This window comes from Danio rerio, chromosome 25 (genome assembly GCF_052040795.2).
Source record: "Danio rerio strain M-AB ecotype USA chromosome 25, GRCz13ab, whole genome shotgun sequence".
Lineage (NCBI taxonomy): Eukaryota > Metazoa > Chordata > Actinopteri > Cypriniformes > Danionidae > Danio > Danio rerio.
The window spans coordinates 2,873,375-2,896,403 of NC_141045.1; the positions used below are offsets into that span (position 1 = coordinate 2,873,375).

At 39.1% G+C, this 23,029-nt stretch overlaps 1 protein-coding gene and 1 long non-coding RNA gene across 7 annotated transcripts in view; one reads left to right on the forward strand and one right to left on the reverse strand.

Annotated features, from left to right (window-relative positions):
* pparab (peroxisome proliferator-activated receptor alpha b) overlaps positions 1-23,029 on the forward strand; it is a 63,965-nt gene that overhangs the window by 12,579 nt on the left and 28,357 nt on the right. For 5 of the 6 annotated variants that reach the window (XR_015525759.1, XR_015525758.1, XR_015525757.1 and 2 more), the window contains exons 2-3: positions 17,998-18,231; positions 21,484-21,641. Coding sequence is in view for 3 of the 6 variants with exons in the window: in XM_087310854.1 (XP_087166980.1) it covers positions 18,036-18,231; positions 21,484-21,641 (354 nt within the window). In the remaining 3 variants the exon portion in view is untranslated. 6 annotated transcript variants of the gene reach the window in all.
* Positions 19,582-23,029, reverse strand: part of LOC141380851 (uncharacterized) — a 30,941-nt gene continuing 27,493 nt past the window's right edge. The window contains exons 4-5 of the long non-coding RNA XR_015526079.1: positions 21,391-21,634; positions 19,582-20,375 (exon numbers count right to left, since the gene is read on the reverse strand). This is a non-coding gene — a long non-coding RNA (uncharacterized LOC141380851). The remainder of the gene's footprint in view (positions 20,376-21,390; positions 21,635-23,029) is intronic.

Below are 23,029 nucleotides of genomic sequence, written 5' to 3' on the forward strand. Positions count from 1 at the left end.
TGAAGCTCAGATTTGATAGGAGAGACCCACAGAAGCATCAAGATTTTGACACTCTGTGAGAAAGTCACACCTGAGCAATGCATGTGACTTCATTCTCTACATGAGAGCCGTCTTTAAGCTGCAGCAGCAAACAAGCCTTCAATATAAAGTATTAAACACATTTCAGTAGTTCAGTGCTTTCTCCTTGTGTCACTCCATTCTTATTTTTACACACAACAAATTTTCCGTGTTCTTAATTAATAAAACGTTTGTATTGTTTGTGTTTTACCAATATCTGCTTCAATTTTATGTCAGCGGCTTTTTCAGAGATATCATTCAGCCACAAACCAGGAGAAAACGTTTTAATGTAAATGGTGATTCCCAACCTACCGCTTCTATATATACCCAAAATAATAATAATAATTATATATATATATATATATATATATATATATATATATATATATATATATATATATATATATATATATATATATATTTATATATAAGTGAAAAGCAAACAGGCTCAGATCTAACACAACATCAGCTCCAAATGCATTAACAAAACACAAATCTGTATATTTATATATATATAAAATAAATGAACAAATAAGTAATATGTTCTATAATGTAACACCAGGAAAAAACATGACAATGTGTTTGTATATATATGGAATTTTGAATCGCTCATGTGAGGTAACTAGGTATGCGACGATTAACCGGTTTCACTATTAACCGTGATTTAATTCGTCACGGTTAATTAATCATAAAGGCTTCTCAACACTGCGTTTCTGCACAGAACAAAACTGCAGCAACTAAACGAAGTTATGCCAACTGTGCAATAGTTTGTACACCAAGACTAATAACCACGCACACTGGACTGACTATGACTGAGGCTATTAACTAAGGCAAGCTCGTGCAAGTTCGTTATTTCCAATGGAGGGACGCGCACGCAACGCAACACGCTCACGATTTTCAGGTGCACCTAGTTGAGATGACGGGGCTTTTGTGAATTGCAAACGGCTAAAGTTTGAGCAAGAAGCAATGAAAAGTACAGATTTGCAAACCCACTTAAAGTTACAAATAATGGCGCTGATGAGAGCGATCATGTGGCGAATGCTAGCCGAGATCAACCGAGTGTTTTCGGAGAGAGTGCTGAAAGACTCCAGCCTGTTTCACACCGCAAGCGTGAGCAGACCGTGTTTTTTTGGCGTCCATGTTAACACATTAGAGCTTTCATACTGCACACAGAAGCAGTGTGTCAGCACAAGGCATGAGCATCGTTGAAGCAGCAGTAGCACGATAGTTTCCCCGCTGGGTCTATTTTTGCCGGTGCATTGATAACGACCAAAAACACATTGAATGAGCAATTTTACCCAATAAATGCATCAATAATATCCCCTGATTTTTTAATATTCAAATAAATGAACTTAAACGATTAGAACGGCAACAAATATTTAGTTGGACCCAAACTACAAAAAACAAAAATTAAAACAATTTAGTTTTAAACTAGTGGGGTTTTGAAATCAATTAATGCAAATAATCAAGATAATCATCAAACCGTGATTATTTCTTAGACTATAATCGTACAACCAAATTTTAGAATCGTTGCATCCCTAGATGTAACCTAATGCAATTGACGTTTTAAGCCCATTGACACTCAAAACGCAACTAACCATAATTATTTAGTAACCAGGTACATCGTCAGACATGTAGCAGATAATACTGTCATAAAATCGTTACGTAATCTTTTATTATTCTGTGTATATTGCGCAAAAACTGATCGTGAATGACACTCTTTATTACAGTCGATTACTAAACGGATGAATGAATGTGTTGAGTTCTGTTGATTTAGCTGTGATGTTGACTTCAACGGATTTAGCAGTAAACATGCACAAACATTTGACCGCAGAAAGCAATGGCCAATCAGAAGCCGCATATTAAGCAACAGTGCCAACCTCATGCCATCACATATGTGATTGAGTGTCTTTTAAGTAACTATCACACATGTCAGGACGTGCTCTGCTGTCTTCTTTCTCTTTCTGCTGTGTTTTCTCGCTCTCCTACACTACATGTTAGCATAAAGCTCCTGTCTCTTTCCCAATGACTTTCATTCTGCCGTCTGAAATCTGAGACGTCAAAATGGACGCTATTTCTTTGTTTTTTTCACTAAAAGAAAGGGAATGTTCTCACTTTGTCTGTTTATTTGGCTTAAACAGGATTTTCAGGTTTGATCGACTAGTTTTTCTGTCCTATCCGCCTGTTGGCAGCTCCTTAAATGTTAACATCTTTGACTATGGGGATGTTTTATATATATGAATGCTTAAACCAAATGTCTTCAGCCTTAAAACTCCATCTATCACAGTGCTCTAAGGTTTGTTACAGGCTGTCTGAGACTTACTCACCATTGTGGATTGTATGCCAAAGCTGAGTGGCGTTCTCTGAATGTAAGAAGCTTCACACACTGGATGACTCTTGTCTACAAGGCTCTTCTGGCACTGGTGCCTTCATACCAAAGTTCCCTCCTTCATAATTCTAAAAGCCAGCATGCCCTACGTTCAAGTGAATCTTATCATTTGACTGTTCACCGGGTTCGAACTGAAATAGGAAAGCGAGCCTTTAGTCATGCCGCCTCCTAATCCTGGAATACTCTTCAGTCCGCACTAAAAATGTCCCAATTACATTGTTTCGCTCTATCCTTTTAAACAAACAACAACAGTCCATTTCTCAATGTATGTGTTTTTTAAAATATTGTAATGTGGTAAAGCTGAACAACCACAGCCATGTCACCCTGCAGCCCAAGACCGCTTACTCACTGAAGCTAAGCAGGGCTGAGCCTGGTCAGTACCTGGATGGGAGACCACTAGGGAACACTAGGTTGCTGTTGGAAGTGGTGTTAGTGAGGCCAGCAGGGGGCGCTCAACCTGTAGTCCTAATGCCCCAGTTAAAGTGAAGGGGACACTACACTGTCAGTGAGCGCCGTCTTTCGGATGAGACGTTAAACCGAGGTCCTGACTCTCTGTGGTCATTAAAAATCCCATGGCACTTCTCGGGAAAGAGCAGGGGTGTAACCCCGGTGTCCTGGCCAAAGTCCCTGTATCGGCCCTTACGATCATGGCCTCCCAATCATCCCCTTCCACCGGATTTTCTCTATCACTGTCTCTCCACTCCACCAATGGCTGGTGTGTGGTGAGCGCACTGGCGCCGTTGTCCTGTGGCTGCCGTCGCATCATCCAAGTGGATGCTGCACACTGGTGGTGGTGTGGAGAGACCCCCCTCATGATTGTGAAGCGCTTTGGGTGTATGGCCATACACAATAAATGCGCTATATAAATACACATAATACACATAATTTTATATTATCTTAATTTTCTATTTATTATTAATGTTATTAATATTATTATTGTTTCTTTTCTTAAGTCGTGTGTTGCCGACCTCTTGGACAGGTCACCCTTGTAAATGAGATCTTGATCTCAATGGGTTTATATCTGGTTAAATGAAGCATATCTACATTTCAAAGACTTTCAGAGTAGCGTTAAAAGCTTACGTCAACTCCAGTGATCAAAAATGACGATAAAAATCTTTAGGATATTACAGGAGATTCTAGTTCAAACAAGTGCTGCTATTTTAAACATTCAATCAATCACAATTAAACAAACACTTTAGGAAGTAACATTATTGCAATGGTTAACAACAAAATCGCACATTTTGCCAGTTCTTATTTGTTTCGATAATATATTAACTAGTTTTAATTTAACTAAAAATATCGATTTTAGAAAGCATAATTTTACCGAGATTGCACTATTAAAGGTGATTTCTGATGTGCAAACGCAATCTCATGGCAGTTTTTAACTTTTTGATGTAGTGGCTAATTCGTATGAATTCGTACAATCTAATTCGTACAATTTAGTAAGATTTGCTCATCAGCCAATGACGGTTGGGGTGGGGTTGGGTGCCACGCCTCCTTTTTAAAATCGTACATTTTCGTACGACTGAACTCGTATGAATTAGCCACTGAACTGACAAGAAATAAGAAGTGTGAAACTCAAAACGCAACTAACCATGATTAATTAGTAACCAGGTACATCGTCAGACATGTAACAGATAATACAGTCTTAAAATCGTTACGTAATCACAACGCTTTTATTACTCTGACCGAGTTTATATTGCGCAAAAACGATGGTCTGATTGTAAATGACACTTTTTATTACAGTCGATTACCAAACGGATGAATGAATGTGTTGATTTAGTGGCTAATTTGTATGAATTCGTACAATCTAATTCGTACAATTTAGTACGATTTGCTCATCAGCCAATGACGGTTGAGGTGGGGTTGGGTGCCACGCCTCCTTTTTAAAATCGTACATTTTCGTACGACTGAACTCGTACAAATTAGCCACTAAACTGGCAAAGCGTAAAATACTTGCGTTTCCTCGTGAGATCAGGTTGGATGTGCTGGGGCGACATGGTGGCTCAGTGGTTAGCACAGCAAGAAGGTCACTGGTTCGAGTCTCGGCTGTGTGGAGTTTGCTTGTTCTCCTTGTGCTCCAGTTTCCCCCACAATCCAAACACATGCGCTACAGAGGAATTGATTAACTAAATTGGCCATTGTGTATGATTGTGTGTGTGAATGAGTGTGTTCGGATGTTTTCCAGTACTGGGTTGCAGCTGGAAGGGCATCTGCTGTGTAAAACATATGCTGAAATAGTTGGCGGTTCATTCCACTGTGGTGACTCCTGATAAATAAACGACTAAGTCGAAGGAAAATGAATGAATGACTGACATCATCCAATCAGATCACTACACTTGTCAGATCAGAGACATTTGCTGGTTCCCTTTAGGTCTAAGATGAAATGAGTGGCTGCTCTTGTAGCCGCTCCTCAACTTTGGAACTATTTTACTGCCTTCTGAACATGTAGCTTGTTTGTTTTTTTATTGTGTCAATTTTTATTTGTTTTAATTTACGTTGTTTGGTTTTTAGTTATTGTTAAGCACATTGGTCAGCTTGGGTTGTTTTTAATTGTGCTATATAAATAAGTTGTTATTGTTGTTATAGTAGGCCCTATTAATATGGCTTTTTGACAAGTGGATTACTCCAAATACAACTATAACTGGTGTCTAAATCATTTTAAGCTTGTCCACATTTGATCAAGATAAATTTCCATCTACTGACTGAGCACATGATCATTATGGCACACCAAAACAAAGCACACTTTCCTACGTTGTACTGTAGGATTATGGTTGTATTTGTGGTTGGTATCAACATCGCTTTTGTTTGCTGTTTTCCTGCTCGTTTGTAAGCTGTAAGTTATACTGCTCTTTACTGCAAAAAAAAAAAAAGAGTGGAAGGTCTTGCAAAATCTGAGCACTGTATTAATATTAATATACTATTTTTTAGGAATGTCAAATTGTATTTATTTATTTATTTTATTTTTATTTATTTATTTTTGAGTATGCGAGTAGTATACAAGATGAACCCGTTAGCCAGCACTCACTTTCTGGGATTTACACCTCCTGACTGATATGAACAGTTCTTGAGCCCAGTAATGTAATGTAATGTATTTTTTATTTAGTGCCATGTCAGCAACCAAGGCTATCTTTCAAAAGTAAATATACAATTTAACAATCAACAAACAAAACAAAAACATAAATTAAATAAGATTTTTTGTGTTAATACATGATAAAAATTCTAAAATCTTTTCTGGTTTCACTTTGTCAAAAATTTCCTTAAAAGAGTTCATTTCATAAAAAGTCCTTCTTGAATCAGTGAAAGCAGGACAGTCCAGTAAAATATGTTTTACAGTAAGAGGAGTTTTGCAGCACAAACACTGAGTAGGGTTTTCACCTTGGAGCAAAAAAACCATGTGTTATTCTCGTATGCCCAATACGACATCTGGTAAAAACTAATCAAATCGATTCTTAAAATGTCTTAAAATTCTGTGTGAAACTTCAGGTTGGATTTCATGTAATTTATTGTTTTCTAATGCATCCCATTCCTTTTGCCACTTGTTTAAAATGTAAGCGTTGATAAAAGGTTTCATCTCTGACGGAGGAATTTGGCATTTGTTCACTACTTGCTTCAAAGCATCTTTAGCAGCTGCATCAGCTCGCTCATTGCCTGAAAGTCCGACATGTCCTGGAACCCAGCAAAAAATGATGTGATAAAACTGATTTTGTAGTTGGTGAACTTTAGTTAAAATATTGTCAATCAAAGGATGATCATTCGTTGTAGATTCCATAACTTGCAGGCATGATTTAGAGTCTGTAAAAATGATGGATTTCTTTTGTTGGGCATTTTCTGTATACTCCAATGCTAAAAGTAAAGCGCGGGCTTCAGCTGTGAATATGGAGCATTCTTTAGGCAGACTGATTTCTTGAGCCCAGTAAGCTACAAACACAAATTAGATGTCATTAGAAAGAAGACGCTTTGTCTTCTTCATGCTCAAAAATTTCAGAAAAAGTCAGAATTATTCGCCCTCCTGTGAATTCTTTTTCTTTTTTTAAATGATGTTGAACAGATTCAGGAAATTTTCACAGTATTTCCTATAATATTTTTTCTTCTGGAGAAAGTCTTATTTGTTTTATTTCGGCTAGAATAAAAGCAGTTTTTAATTTTTTAAACACCATTTTAAGGTCAAAGTTATCATCCCCTTAAGCAATATTAGTTTTGGATAGTCTACAGAACAAACCACTGTTATACAATGACTTGCCTAATTAGCCTAACTTTACCCTAATTACCCTAGTGAAGCCTTTAAATGTCACTTTAAGCTGTATAGAAGTGTCTTGAAGAATATCTAGTCTAATATTATTTACTGTCATCATGACAAAGAGAAAATAAATCAGTTATTAGAGATGAGTTATTAAAACTATTATGATTAGAAATGTGTTGAAAACGCCAACAACAGGCGCTATGGCATAATCACGCCACTACAATATTAAGCTCCTTCTCCTCGTTTTGCGGGTTCTCCTGCGTCAAACGTGCAAAAACGCTCAATTTGTGCCTCTTCATTCGCACAAATCGTGCTGCTGGATGTCTATTTGTGCCTTTGCGTTGACTTAACATATAAATCCCTCACGCTTAATATATCGTCCGTGTCTAGTGTGAACGTAGTACTTCAATTAACAAATAATGTTTTACATTTTTAGACAGAAGTTACACTTGCACTAAAATAGTAATAAAAAATTAATTAAAGAAATTTAATTTTTTATCTAACCTGTAACTAAATATGCACTAAATATGTAAAAATTATGTTAAATTACATAGTTTTTCTCCAATATTTTTATACTTTGAATCAATGAAAAAATTGTGTATTTACTTGTCATTTAATTATAGATTTTTAAAATACTTTTATATTTCACATCATTTCAGAAAATACGTTTACGTTTTATACATTCAGTACATTGTGAGTTCCCCTAAGTTACATAAATGTTTATAATATATAATATTAATTACATTAATAAAATTATATTTTTATATGAAAAAGGCGATTGAATTTTTAAATTGAAGCATGCTTTTTCAATCATTTTCCACCTAAATGTATTCCTTTCATGCTTTCAGATCAATATTTTAAATCAGCTGCTTAAAGAACTAAAGAAAATCCACACAATCACACTGATCTAAACATATATACAGGTATACAGTTGAAGTCAGAATTATTAGCCCAAATGTTGAAAACTCTCAAATATTTCCCAAATGATGTTGAACAGATTCAGGAGTTTTTCACAGTATTTCCTATAATATTTTTTCTTCTGGAGAAAGTCTTATTTGATTTATTTCGGCTGGAATAAAAGCAGCTTTTAATTTTTTTAAAAAGCATTTTAAGGTCAATATTATTAGCCCCCTTAAGCAATATTTGTTTAATAGTCTACAGAACAAACCACTGTTATACAATGACTATTTACCCTAACTAACTTAATTAACCTAGTTAAGCCTTTAAATGTCTCTTTAAGCTGTAGAAGTGTCTTGAAGAATATCTAGTCTAATATTAATTACTGTCATCATGACAAAGAGAAAATAAATCAGTTATTAGAGATGAGTTATTAAATCTATTATGATTAGAAATGTGTTGAAGAAATCTGCTCTCCATTAAACAGAAATTTGGGAAACAAAATATATGCAGGCGGGCGAATAATTCTGGCTTGAGCTGTATATTATGCATTCATTGCAGCATCAGCACATTGTTTTTGAAGAGACCTGTTGAAGATACTGAAAGCTCATTGCGGTTTGGCAGGTATATCTGTAAACCCAGCGACAGACGGAAAGACAGACTTGACTTAATTGATCCCCGAAGGGAAGTTCAGTTTAAGCCAGCGCAGAGCAGTTTTAGACGTGTCACTTCCTGCGCTTTGACCTGATCTGCTGCAGGTTTAATCTCAGAGGACAGACGATACTGAAGCTGAGTTTGCTGCTTAGGTCTGTCTGACAGCGACTCTAAATGTCCATCACACTAAATGAGCGCGTCAGTGACAGACAAACCTGCAAGCGGATCAGGAGAGATTGGGAGCTAATGACACTATCTGACAAAAGTCTTGTCGCCTATCCAAGTTTTAGGAACAGCAAATAATAAGTTGACTTCTAGTTGATGATTTGGTATTAGAAGTGGCTTTTATGAAAAGCAAAGGCCTTTAGATTACACTTATTTGAGCACAATAAAATATGATCATGCCTTGATGTTGAATGATTTAATGAGGACAGTAAGCTCTGACTCTGCTCAGACTAAAGTCTCATCACTGAACAGAAATAATGTCCAGTATAGAGTATAAAGTCCTGCTGCAGTGGAGACAGAATGAATATTGTGTCTGACTCCATCATGAGCTTGGAGGACTGCATCCATACATCTCTGACATGACTCAAATCACTGATTAATAAAGTCATCTGGAATGCCAAAGAAAGCGTTCAGCAGGACTCCCAGAGCTCATCAAGAGTCTTTGTGTTCATCTTTAACACCTCCTCCTTCATCTTACCCCAGACATGCTCAATAATGTTCATTTCTGGTGACTGGGCTGGCCAATCCTATAAATAATAACAATAAATGTTGCTGCAAGGTAACTAGAACAAAACAAAGTGACATTTTTAAGTCATTTTAGACTTTTAAAGTATCACACAGGATCCTTAGCAGGACATATTTGCATATGTAGATGTGTTTTTAATTGTTAAGCACCAACATGAAAGAAATACTATAGTAATTTGCTAGTAAATAATACAATAGGGGTTTTAAACCGTACTATAGTAGCTATATAGTAAAAATGCTACAGCATACTATAGTTTTAACTAATACTGTAGAACAAGTGTTTAAACAGTGCTGTAAATAAACTGATAATGTAGTTTAATATTGGGTGATTTGTTTGAATTAGTATATTTATATTACCACAGCGGGCGACGCAGTGGCGCAGTAGGTCGTGCTGTCACCTCACAGCAAGAAGGTCGCTGGTTCGATCGCTCAGTTGGCGTTTCTGTGTGGAGTTTGCATGTTCTCCCTGCGTTCGCGTGGGTTTCCTCCGGGTGCTCCGGTTTCCCCCACAGTCCAAAGACATGCGGTACAGGTGAATTGGGTAGGCTAAATTGTCAGTAGAGTGTAATTGTGTGTGTGTGAATGTGTGTGTGGATGTTTCCCGAAGATGGGTTGCGGCTGAAAGGGCATCCGCTGCTTAAAAATGTGCTGGATAAGTTGGCGGTTCATTCCGCTGTGGCGACCCCACATTAATAAAGGGACTAAGCCGACAAGAAAATGAATGAATGAATGAATATTACCACAGCAGCTGTACAATTACTATCATTTAAGTCCTTCACTTTAGTACAGCGGAAAAACACTATAGTATTTTGTAGTACATGTGATGTGCAGTAAAATTGCACCTCATTGTACTACATTTTTTAATTGTTCATGGCTATTTTGATTATTTTAAACCCTGAACATCCACTCATCCTGCTGAACACAGAAGAAGATATTTTGAAGAATGCTGAAAACCTAGAAATATTAGTTTTTTCTATTATGAAAGTCACTGGTTTTCAGCTTTCCTCAAAATATTTGCTTTTAAGAAACTTAACCACTGAGTAAACAGTGAGTATATTTCAGTTTTTGTGGCGAGCTGTTCCTTTAGGAGCTGTTTAGTCATTGATGTATCAATAATATGACCAGGTTCATGTCAGTGCTTTTAATCGGTCTCCGAGTGCACTGTGGTTTTCAGATCTTCACACTTTCACAGTCATGATGTTACCGTGAGAAGTGTGCCATCCTGATGTCATTGAGTTTGGTGTCTGGTTTTGTTGACAGCCTCGCGCCCTCGTGCTGGAGGTCACGCCGTGTGTTGAATTGCAACTGGAAACTCTGGACGATGCGTACTTTCCATTTATAAAGACGCCCAGCCGCGTGTACAAACTCCAGCAAGGTGGAAGTTTGTTGTGGTTTTTGCACATGCCGTTCCTACCGGGATTTAAGTTCATTTGTTGGCTGTTTGCTATGATTTTGTTTATATATTTGGCTAGTGACGTCTGAGATTTTTGATAGAGCTCATGGATTAATGACTTGCTTCACCATGCTTCGTTTACAAGTTGTAATCCGCCTGTTAATAAGCTGTCAGTAGTTTTCAAGTTATGCATTTTTGCTTGTTACACCTGGCTCAAAGATGCAACATTCCTTCCCAATAACAGAATAATTCAATTGATATGAATTAAACATGCTCAAAATGGGAATATGGCATGAAACGTTTGTAAATAAAGCAGCGTTTCCATCCAATACGAAAACAAAAGAGAACCATATGGTCACTTCCTGATAAACTGATATCAGACAGAACAGTGTAGTTTCCAACCCAACCTTATTATTGATACATACCCCTGTATATATTTCAGGAGAGCGCCAAAATACGTCCCAGGAGCTACGTTTACTCGAAGCTTTTTTTTTTGCGAATCCAACAGAGGCCGCTGTGTACGCTTTTTCAGATCTTAAATTTCTCTCGCAAGTAGGGTTGTAACGGTATGAATTTTTTACGGTATGATAATCGTCTAAAACAATACCACGGTTTGACGGTTTCGCGGTATACGGTATGTTACAAATGTTACAAAATAATAGAACAGTGAAGCAAATTTGACTTTTTCCAAAAAATATATTTTCAGTTACTATAAACAACACCACTTACAAAGAACAAATAAAAAAATAAGAAAATAATAAATAATGTGTCAAAGTCCAAATAAACATGGTGCAAATCCTCAGTAAAAAAATAGATATAAATATTTACTATCCTATAAATAGTTACATAACGAAACTAGATTCAATATGGAACATCCTTAGGTTTATGTGCCATCATGGATATGGTTGTCTATGGATATGGATATGGTTGTCTGCAATGCAGACAAACAGCTGCACCTTCATTTGCGTCTTTTGAAAACAGCAAGAGCAGCAGTTCGTCTTTGCTGCGTCACTGTTTTGTCATGTTTCTGTGCATGCAAAAGTACTTAGTATGAGAATTATTTCATGCAAAACTTTTTTTTTTGCGTTTTATTTAGCCGCGCATAAATGTATGCCTATCTCTCATTCCGTGTTGTTCAAAAAGCTCAGTGTTGGTCCACAAACAAAAGTGAAACCTATGCTTATTGGTTGTGATATATCGAGTTTGAACCAATCTGGGCATGGAGGAGGGACAATGCATCAATGTATCATGTCTGGTTTGTCCGGAGACACAGTGACGAGCGTTTCTTTGTCAAATCAGCGTTGTCAAATTTTGATGACGTAACTGCACTGATTCCGGAGCCTCTGAAAGTCCGCGAATGTTATGTGATACAGCACTGGAAAGCTGAGATTCTCTTCTTTATGCCAATCTTTGAATTGTATGAATCGGATCAGCGGATCAAAAGTTATTAAACATTTAAGAGCAATACTTATTTTTAGCCGCGGGTGGCTGTCTCGGTCTTTAAGGGTTAAAACCGTTGATATGCAATTGTTCATGGTATGATAATAGTGCACGTTCAAATCGTGGTAGACCGTCATACCGGTATATTGTTACAACCCTACTCGCAAGTGCCATTCATGCCTGCTGTTTTCGCGTAAATCCACCAGAGGCTGCTGTCGACGGATTGACCAGCAGATTTCCCTACCCACTCCCGTCTCTAAACCCAACCGTTAGTGTTTTCAAAAGCAATCCAGACATAGAGCCCTCGTCTGATTTTAATCACGTTTTCATATTTTACCACGTTCTCACCCAGTTATTTACTTTCTAACTACATTTACCCAGTTGTTTAACCGTTCTTTGCCTACTAGTAGGCTCAGAAGGCATCATCCATCAACACGGTTATTCATGTAACTGGGAGTTTGAGGCTGTGTTAGAATCCATGTGCAGAAGTTTATTAAAGGGGTTAGGCAAAGACATCAACGAGAAAACAGGCTGAGAGTCGGCAACATACAAGCAGTTCAATCCAAACACAGGAGCAAATCCAGACGACGAACTATAAGAGCAGGCAGAAGTTCAGTAACTCAACAATCAGTTCAAGATCAAGAGGGCAGAGACAGAGAACGACTGTGAGCAAGGCAGGCAGGGTCATACACAGGATAGCGGTCATGGAACAACGCTTGGTAAGGCAGGTAAACTGGCAATAGAGTGGAGTAGCTATGACGTCACTTTGTAGGCTAATCGGCTGCTAGCATAAAGCTGGTTCCCTTGTGAAAATCCCTATAGGATTTTCCCATAGGCTTTTTTCGAAGATGGCAAATAATAAGCTGTGTGTTCAAACACTGTTCATTACACTTACACGTTTTGTCCTGTCGGATAATCCTCACACAAAAATATAACTTTGAACACTTTTGGATCTTAAATACAAACGCAAGAATTGAAAAGCTAACATTAGGCTATAAATGGACTACAGAGCCCTCGGGGAGCTCCTCTGTGACGTCAGCACTGCCCTGCTACAGACAACTTATCTAGCTTATTATTAGTAATAATGTCCATGACAGAGTAAATCTCTCTGTTTATTATGTTATAATCAGGGCCGGAGCAAGCTGATTTGCCGCTCTAGGTAAAGGACGGTCATGCCGCCCTCAACCGCAACCCTCTCTATTCTGCCGCCCTAGACGCGGATATAATGAAGGGCGTGGGTGGTGAGGGTAGTGTCGGGGACGCGGATATAACTGAGGGCGCAGTGGTAAGGGTAGTGTCGCGGACGCCACCGTCTCTATTCTGCCGCCCTAGACGCGGATATAACTGAGGGCGCGGGTGGTGAGGGTAGTGTCAGGGACGCGGATATAACTGAGGGCGCGGGTGGTGAGGGTAGTGTCAGGGACACGGATATAACTGAGGGCGCGTGTGGTGAGGGTAGTGTCAGGGACGCGGATATAACTGAGGGCGCGGTGGTAAGGGTAGTGTCGCGGACGCCGCCGTCTCTATTCTGCCACCCTAGATGCGGATATAACTGAGGGCGTGGGTGGTGAGGGTAGTGTCAGGGACGCGGATATAACTGAGGGCGCGGGTGGTGAGGGTAGTGTCAGGGGCGCGGGTGGTGAGGGTAGTGTCAGGGACGTGGATATAACTGAGGGCGCGAGTGGTGAGGGTAGTGTCAGGGACGCGGATATAACTGAGGGCGCGGTGGTAAGGGTAGTGTCGCGGACGCCGCCGTCTCTATTCTGCCACCCTAGATGCGGATATAACTGAGGGCGTGGGTGGTGAGGGTAGTGTCAGGGGCGCGGGTGGTGAGGGTAGTGTCAGGGACGCGGATATAACTGAGGGCGTGGGTGGTGAGGGTAGTGTCAGGGACGCGGGTGGTGAGGGTAGTGTCAGGGACGCGGATATAACTGAGGGCGCGAGTGGTGAGGGTAGTGTCAGGGACGCGGATATAACTGAGGGCGCGGGTGGTGAGGGTAGTGTGGCGGACGCCGCTCTCTCTATTCTGCTGACCTAGGCAGCCGCCTAGGTCGCCTCTATGGACGCGCCAGCCCTGATTATAATCCACGCTATATAAAATAAACAAATAAATACGCAAACACACATAGACCTATGTGCCTTTTGGATCGTTTTTACGTGGGAAATACGTCTGTTTTGCTTTACGGTTGTTCTAAAAGTTTTAAAACTGTGTGTATAAATCTGCCTACAGTATTATAATCAGACATGTTTAAATAAGTGTATCGCTCACGTGCACACAGCCTGCGTACCTTAACAGACGACAGAAAAGAGGCGTGAGGAGGAACAAGTCTATCAAAGTTCCATCATCATGGAAACAGAGCAACATTCAATATTCCTTTTTTTTGTCACGAAGTACAGCGAAAAGTAGCCCATACAGTCACATCTGAATTCCCAATTAGAATAATACAACAAACTATAAAACACTATTCATGAAAATACCATAGACTGTAAAAAATACCTAAATTACAGACAAATTTAAATGCCCAACACAAGCGAGCTGAGTGCGCTTCAGACCAGATCAGCTCGATGACGTATAATGTCTCCGACACTGCCTGTAGTCCCATTTAGCAACTTGATAGCAACCGTCTTTTTAAAGAAGCGTAACCGATTTAAAAATTCAAGAGTGTGCTGTAACTGATGAGTTTTATGTCGTAGAACAAAACATGAAAGTATCTTGAGTTTGTGTTCGCCACAAACCTTATTTAAGCGATTTTACTGAAACCCCATTCAAAAAACCAATTGACTTTGGGACGAGCGAAGCGGAACTGCTAAAATGCTAACTCGCTTCCGGGTTTTTGCATACAAATTGACGTCATAGTTCCTCCATTTTATCCACTTGTTAAGTGTGACGTCAAGCGAAGCGGCTTCCAGGTCTAAGTGCTCTATTCAACTGAATGGGGAGACTCATGAAATAGTAATAATAAACGTTTATAAAGCGATTTAATGCTTTCGAAAATCACGATCGCAACATATATGTCCATGCCTAATATCCGATGGCCAGAAAGTGATTATTTTTTATAAATTGTTAAATTTTTGGTATTTGATATGCAGCAAGCTCAGAGATTGTTGTGTACACTATGATTTCATATAAAATTAACTTTAATGTGTGATAGGAATAAAACGTGATCATAAACGAATGATTTCTCCACTCAAATGAATGGCGGCTTGGACCCGGAAACAGTATTAAATACGTCACAAACACGTCACCACTTAACATGGGATACTTCGCAAGGCAGCATGGCCTGAGCTTAAATACGGCACAAACAGGAAGTGACTGCAGAGGGAGCGGAGCTGAGTTGGTAGCCGGGCAAGGGCTCCCTCTACTGGTGTGGCGTTACAATTCAACTATACTAATAGATCCAGATCTGTTTTTACATTACTGTAACTGTTTTATTATGTTTATCATTACTGTCACTGTTTTACGTTTCTGTACTGTGATGTGTTTGGGGTAGGTGTAGACATTAATAAAATACAATTAAAGGTAAATTTAATAAATAGTAGCTGATTAACCATGTGGAAGGATGATAACAGCCTTCTCAGCCTACCAGTAGGCGCAGAAGGCCACTACTGGCACATATCTGTCAGCTGATAACCACTGATAACGTCCATTTAATCGAGTGATAACATCGGCTGATAAGTCACTTTGTTATAACTGCAGAGTTGAATTTCCAACACCAAAAGTCACCAGAGCAGGGGCTTAACGTCCCATAATGCAATTCAAAAGCGTAAATAAACGGGAAGCACTTGTGAATCACAGAAGAAGGAAACTGTTCATTAATATATATTGTTTTTACAGTGTACAGTAATTTAGAATAATTACTAAACTGCAACAATTACATAATATTAGATGTCAGATTTCCCATGCAGAAACATCGTCAAATCATATATGAATGTGCATTATAAACAATTACAGCTGTTTATACGCTCACATTACGCATGTGAGGAAAGTGTTTTAGGAGCATGCACTGATCCGGAATGGAAACGAGCCCAACACCGGCCCTTAGGAACTGTACATGCCATTTCACTGCACTGTCCCGCCTGATAAATAAATAGAGCACACATGAACTTCAGACGGCCGCTGGGTCACATTGGAAATGCCCTGGAGTTTGGCCCGTGACCTCTGACCTGTTGGCTGGCCTCAGAGTGGACAGCAGGAACAGTGTGTTCTGGCACAGTCCGGTGCGCCGTGTTTAGTAGCTTGTCATCACGAGAGTGTGTAGGTGTTGAACATTGAGCGGCACGCATTCAACACGCTCTGCTTACATGCTGGACATCAGATTGCCGGAATTTCATTTAATGCATGTAAGCAATTAGTGTTGAAGTGCTGTTTGGTGTGTGTGTGTGTGTTTATACAGTTGAAGTCTGAATTATCCGCCCCCCTTTTAATTTAATCATTTTTTTTTAAATATTTCCCAAATGATGTTTAACAGAGCAAGGAAATTTTCACAGTATGTCTGACAATATTTTTTCTTCTGGAGAAAGTCTCATTTGTTTTATTTCGGCTAGAATAAAAGCAGTTTTTATTTTTTTAAAAGCCATTTTAATGTCAAAATTATTAGCCCCTTTAAGCTAATTTTTTTTTCTGATAGTGGACAGAACAAACCATCGTTATACAATGATTTGCCTAATTAACCTGCCTAGTTAACCTAATTAACCTAGTTAAGCCTTTAAATGTCACTTTAAGCTGTATAGAAGTGTCTTGAAGAATATCTAGTCTAATATTATTTACTGTCATCATGTCGAAGATAAAATAAATCATATTAGAAATGAGTTTTTAAAACTATTATGATTAGAAATGTGTTAAAAAAAATTTCTCTCTGTTTTTTTTTTATGCAAGAAACATCTCATGGATGCATTTGGGACACATCATCAGTGATGTATCCTGGGATCATTGAGTGTTTCGGGTCTCTCAACATCATACACTCTCTGTTTTATAAAATGTTAAATACTTTGTTAGAGAAATGCACAGTACTAAATATACAGGGTAAAAATATATGATAAATGTTTTTGCCCAGAAAAAAACAAACAAACATGTATATTAACCCTCTTAATGGTCATGTGATGTAGTAGACACTTTTTAAATGTGCATTTAAATTTTTAAATGTGGGCCGGCGAGTTTTTTTTTGTTTTTTTTTTAAATATGTATTGTTTTTAAGTGCAGACAGCTTTTATCTCTTGCTAGATGCTATTATGATGATGATAATAAAAATAATAATAATAATAAATGTTAAGCATTTGGCCCAATCGGCACTTGCCGCCTGGTTTCAAGATCGGCCGACCCAATCCGAGGTTACCTGGACATAATCAAAATTTGTTAAGAATGTCATTTTATTACACCATCTGTACACCAAAATAAATAGTGAATGTGCGTGTGTCGGTGTGGTAATTTGTGTGGCTACAGTGCCAGGGCTGAGTTTTCGCCCCTGGTAGTAGCTCTCACTTGTATCGTGTGGTGAATGCTCAAAATAGAGCTAGCGGTATGCGGATAATGAAGCTTTACACCTATTAGATATTTACTAAGTCTCTTTTTGGCTTGCAGGTTTAGCCGGCCTGTTTTGTTCCCTAATTTTCTTTCTGTGTCAGACAGACGCAGCACAGACGCTTAGATAAGGCTATTCTGGGTGAACTTAACCATATTTACTGCTGATAACAAATATTGCAAGGGATGAAAGACGACCCAGAGCCTTTGCAGGACAAGATATGATTAGTTGTGCGTCAGTCAAATTGATTTAAACGAGATGATACTTGGATTTATAGGTTTTGTGGTTTGAAAAACTGAGTGTCTGTCGTTTATCTTATCTAAAGCTACAGCAAATACAAGTCATTTTTGGTTAGTTGGAACTTGTATTAACGCTAAAATTACATTTCAATGTATGCTTAAAAACTTATTAAAATAAATAGAGGCCAAATAGACATTAAAAAAACCTACTTAACATGACAAAAGAAAGTTCATTAAGTCTCTTGACTAACATAATACACTCATTGGCCACTTTATTAGGTACACCTTACTAGTACCAGGGTAAACCTCCTTTTGCCTTCAGATCTGCCTTAATCCTTCGTGGCATAGATTCAGCAGTGTACTGGAAATATTCCTCAGAGATTTTACTCCATTAATGCTTGAAATCTCTTTGTCAGGCTGATGTGTGACTGGCGCCCGGCCCCTGTCCGCCAGCATGGTAGACATGGAGAATCGCTACCGTCCTCCGTCTCCGCTGGACGACTCTGTGCTGGACAGTGCGCTGTTCGTCAGGGGAATGGAGGAGCTGCGGGACATCTCTCAGTCCATGGATGAAGACGCTCTCAGCAGCTTCGAGATGACCGAGAACCAGTCCGGTCTGGGCTCTGGATCCGAGAGCTCCACCGTGCTGGGTACGCAGATGCTCACACGCAAATACACACATTTTGCTTCTGTGTTTTAAGATTTGAGTGCGAGGCACCAGGTAATATACCGGGGCGGCCCGCCCATGTAAAGTCTGTGTGGGAAGCACATACAGCAAGCCTGTTCCTGGAGAACCACCTTCCTGCAGATTTCAGTTGCAACCCATAGATATATACACTAGATATCGCATAGGGACCCTGAGCATGCGTCAATAGCGCCGCCATATTTGTACAGTGCTCCCAGGACAAACGTCATTCAACCGCACTAGTCAAGACAGTGTTATTACGTGAAGATGCAGGACTTTAGCGCTGTCTACGGTGTAGTAACAAGCAAACAAAGACAACAAAGCACAAAGGCAGAACATTTCATAGGTAATATTAAGTTTTTTTCTGTTTTTGTATGTTCTGAACTTTTGTGCTAATCAGGTCACGTTATTGATGATAACAGTCACTTACAGCATTCACCATACGGCAAAGCAGCTCCAACTCGCACTAAACACTCGGCTTATGCTAGTTTTGTTGAATAAAATCAGCAAACAATGCAAAAGAAATATGACAACGAGATGCTGCGCTGCCAGAAACTTTATTATTGTCGGCTAACGTTAGTGAAGGAGTCGTCGGGGGATTCATTCACAAACGAATCGCTCCCTCCGTCAGTATGAGAGGTGAAAGCAGGAGAGGAGCTGTGTTTCAGGACATGATTAGATCAAATTTAACAGGGAGGGTGAATAGAACATTTCTGTACACACAAACACAAGCTTTTTATCAGGAATGCCCGTGCGGTCACTGATCCATCAATGTAGAAAAGTGATGTAAAATTAAAATTTTCGTAATTAGAAAAAAAAAATTACACACTAACATCCAGGAAAACTCCCGATCACAGATATATGTGTATATGTGTATATCTCTGGCTTTGGATGCCCATAGCCCTCCACTGTACCTTGGTCCCGCATTCATTTCAAAGGAGCGCTACCCTGTACCAAGATGGCGGCGCTATTGACGCATTCCGTCCAATAGACAACAATAGGCAAGGCGACATCTAATGTATATATCTATGGTTGCAACCCATATCAAACACACCTGAACCAAATAATTAGGACCTGAACACCACCTGATAATTACAGGCAGGTGTGTTTGATATGGGTTGCAACTGAAATCAGCAGAAAGGTGGCTCTCCAGGAGCAGGGTTGGCCACCCCTGACATACAGTACACATAGACAGCATTTAAGATTGAAGTGTCGTCATTAATGTGATATTGTCTGTCCGTATAAACATAAAATAAACAGCAGTTATTTTGACTTTTGCAATATAAACTATTGAAAAATGATATTTTAGTTGATGTTTAGTTTAGTAAATCATGGTAATCAGGGTATTTATTATATTAAATAGTTATTGTTTCATGCTCAGAAGGAAGAAAACATCAATATAATTGCATATTTATGAAGCATCAGACAGGTTTTTCGGTTTCTTCAGTGCATATTCACAAGAGGTTTCAGTCTTAATGTACGTGCAGATAGTTGAGTATCACTCTCCACGTCTGACCTTTACACCTCGTGGTTGAGCGGCGGTGACGTTTTCGACTGGTCATCTGTGGTTCATGCTTCAGGAATGTCTGGCCTAGTCTTCGTCTCTAGAAGCTGAATGGAGTCTATATGAATTTGCATTAATACAAATAAACAAACCTCAAGACCAGTGGAGATTTCAGAATCTCTCAATCTTTCACCATTTAATAACTAACCATAATGATGATGAGGACGGTTGAGGTTGAAACTGTATGAAGGAGGAAATGACATCATGGAAAGGTTTTGTTTTGCTGTAGCTGAGCAGGTTTCTAAAAGCAGCTTAGGCTTAATGTTTTGGCTGAAATGCGAAGACTTTGTGGTATTTTAGTAATTAGGAGATGACTATAGCAACTTTTATTTCTGGAATTCTCTCTCTGCGTGTGTGCGTGCATGTCTATAGGTGGATCTATATGAGATCGGGTTCTAGATTACTTATGTTGAATGACCCTGACATTGGTAATCACATTCTAGATCATTTTTTGTGTGAACATTTGTTTTGCTGAATGACATATTTCTCAAGAACTTTTTTTTTTTTTTACTTAAGAGCGTATTTTTTACTACACTCACTGGCCACTTTATTAGGTACACCTGTCCAACTGCTCGTTAACGCAAATTTCTAATCAGACAATCACATGGCAGCAACTCAATGCATTTAGGCATGGTCAAGACGATCTGCTGCAGTTCAAACTGAGCATCAGAATGGGGATTAAAGGTGACTTTTAACGTGGCATGGTTGCTGGTGCCAGACAGCTGCTCTGAGTATTTCAGAAACTGCTGATCTACTGGGATTTTCACGCACAACCATCTCTAGGGTGTACAGAGAATGGTCTAACAAAGAGGAAATATCCAGTGAGCGGCAGTTCTGTGGGCACAAATGCCTTGCTGATGAGGTCAGAGGAGAATGGCCAGACTGGTTCCAGGTGATAGAAAGGCAACAGTGACTCAAATAAGCACTCGTTACAACCGAGCTCTGCAGAAGAGCATCTCTGTACACACAACACGTCCAACCTTGAGACGGATGGGCTACAGCAGCAGAAGACCACACTTTGGGACCATTAGCAGCACCAATTGAGCATCGTGTCAACGCCACAGCCTACCTGAGTATTGCTGCTGACCATGTCCATCCCTTTATGACCACAGTCATCTTCTGATGGCTACTTCCAGCAGGATAATGCACCATGTTATAAAGCGTTAATGAATCTGGTTTCTTGAACATGACAATGAGTTCACTGTACTCAAATGGCCTCCACAGTCGCCAGATCTCAATCCAATAGAGCAGCTTTGGGATGTGGTGGAACGGGAGATTGGCATCATGGATGTGCAGCCGACAAATCTGCGTGATGCTATCATGTCAATATGAAGTAAAATATTTCCAGTATCTTGTTGAATCAATGCCATGAAGCATTAAGGAAAAAGGTGGTCCAACCCGGTACTATTAAGGTGTACCTAATAAAGTGGCCGGTGAGTGTATATCATTTATGCATGTCCATCGAAACAAATGTACACACTTAAATAAGCGTAATTCAAAAAAACAAAAACAAATGAATGACCGACTTCTTATTTTCTCGATCATTAGAAGTGGGGCAACTTTTTTTTAATTGAATGACACCGGCTTGCTAATAGTTCTAGATTATTTAAGCGTGTGCTTGTTTTATTTTTGTGTCTTTGTTCTGTGGTGCAGATGCTCTGACCCCTGCGTCCAGCCCGTCGTCAGGTGTGTACGGTTGCCCGGTGGGTCAGGACGAGTTCACCTCCACCTCTCTGAATCTGGAGTGTCGTGTGTGTTCGGATCGGGCATCAGGATACCACTATGGCGTTCATGCATGTGAGGGCTGCAAGGTAAGAGTGTGCTTATTATTAATTCATTATTACAATTCGGTTCCACTAAAGTGTATTTGTATAGCGCTTTTTTCAATAATTATAGTTTCAAAGCAGCTTTACAATACATTATGGTAATTCTGATTAGGTTAAGGTTATTAATTAGCATAACTTACCATTATTAGGGATTATACATTTTATTTACTCTGCCATCTGAATGCATCACACAACTGAAGCTGCAACAATATTTGATTCTTAATTATGACTTAAAGCTGAGTGAATTGCTTCTGGTTCAAGCAAAAACTACTATTTTTATTAATAATAATATCATATAATAATTACTATTATTATAATATTATTAAAAATTACTTTGAATAAATAAGTGCATGGATTAGCATAACATCAAATACTGAATATAGTTATTAAATGCAGCAAATAATACTAAAATACAAATAATATTTGTACAAATTATATATAAATAAATAATTATTGTGTGCTATAAAAAAGTGCAAACCTTTGAATAATATATATATATATATGCAAATCAGAATGAATGGCTTCTGGGGACGGGTTGATTTATTCTCAAGTAATTGATTGGCTGCAGGCACATGCACCCATAGGGCTCAACCTGTGTAGTGCACATGCCCCCACCCCCTCACCCTATTGGTTCGCGTCAAATCCTGCACATGCCCCTTGGATAGTCTCTGCACGTGGCTGATTGGCTGGTTGGTTTGGTGCTGTTTGCTATTGGTGGATCACACATGATTGACAGGTTGATTGACAGATTAGATAGGAGATTTGGCTGAAGATGTATTTTACTTAAAACATGTGTATATCAGGGCCGGAGTGGGACTCTTTTTCAGCCCTGGAGTTTCAAGCCTTAGACCGGCCCACCTCAGTTCACCACTGACTATATTAAAATAAGGTCATTTCCAATTCAGTTTCTAATTACACTACCACGTCTTTTTTTTGAGAAAACAGCTGCTTCAGAACTTCAAATGTTCAACAACCCTTACAGTATTATATGTCTTAACAATAAAAATGAAAAAAAAAAAAAGTTACTCAGGCGAGGACCGAACCCGGGTTGGCGGTGTCATAACCTAACGTGCTAACCACTTTACCACAACAGCTGTACATTGAGAGGTGACTTATCTGCTTACATCTATCTTATCTACTTATATTGTTCACGAGGCTACGAGAAAATGGATAAAAAGAGCAGAGCTGCGGTAAAATAATGAATAAGAAGGCTGTGGTCAAGTAAATAAATAAATTATTTTTAAAAGTGTGACTGCTGTGCTGAGAGCAACAGATTCTGGAGCTAGGGACACCGGCCCTCGCGGCAAAAAAACCGACAGGCCCACCGGGACTTCTCCCGGTCCTCCCGATTAGCCAATCCGGGCCTGGTGTAT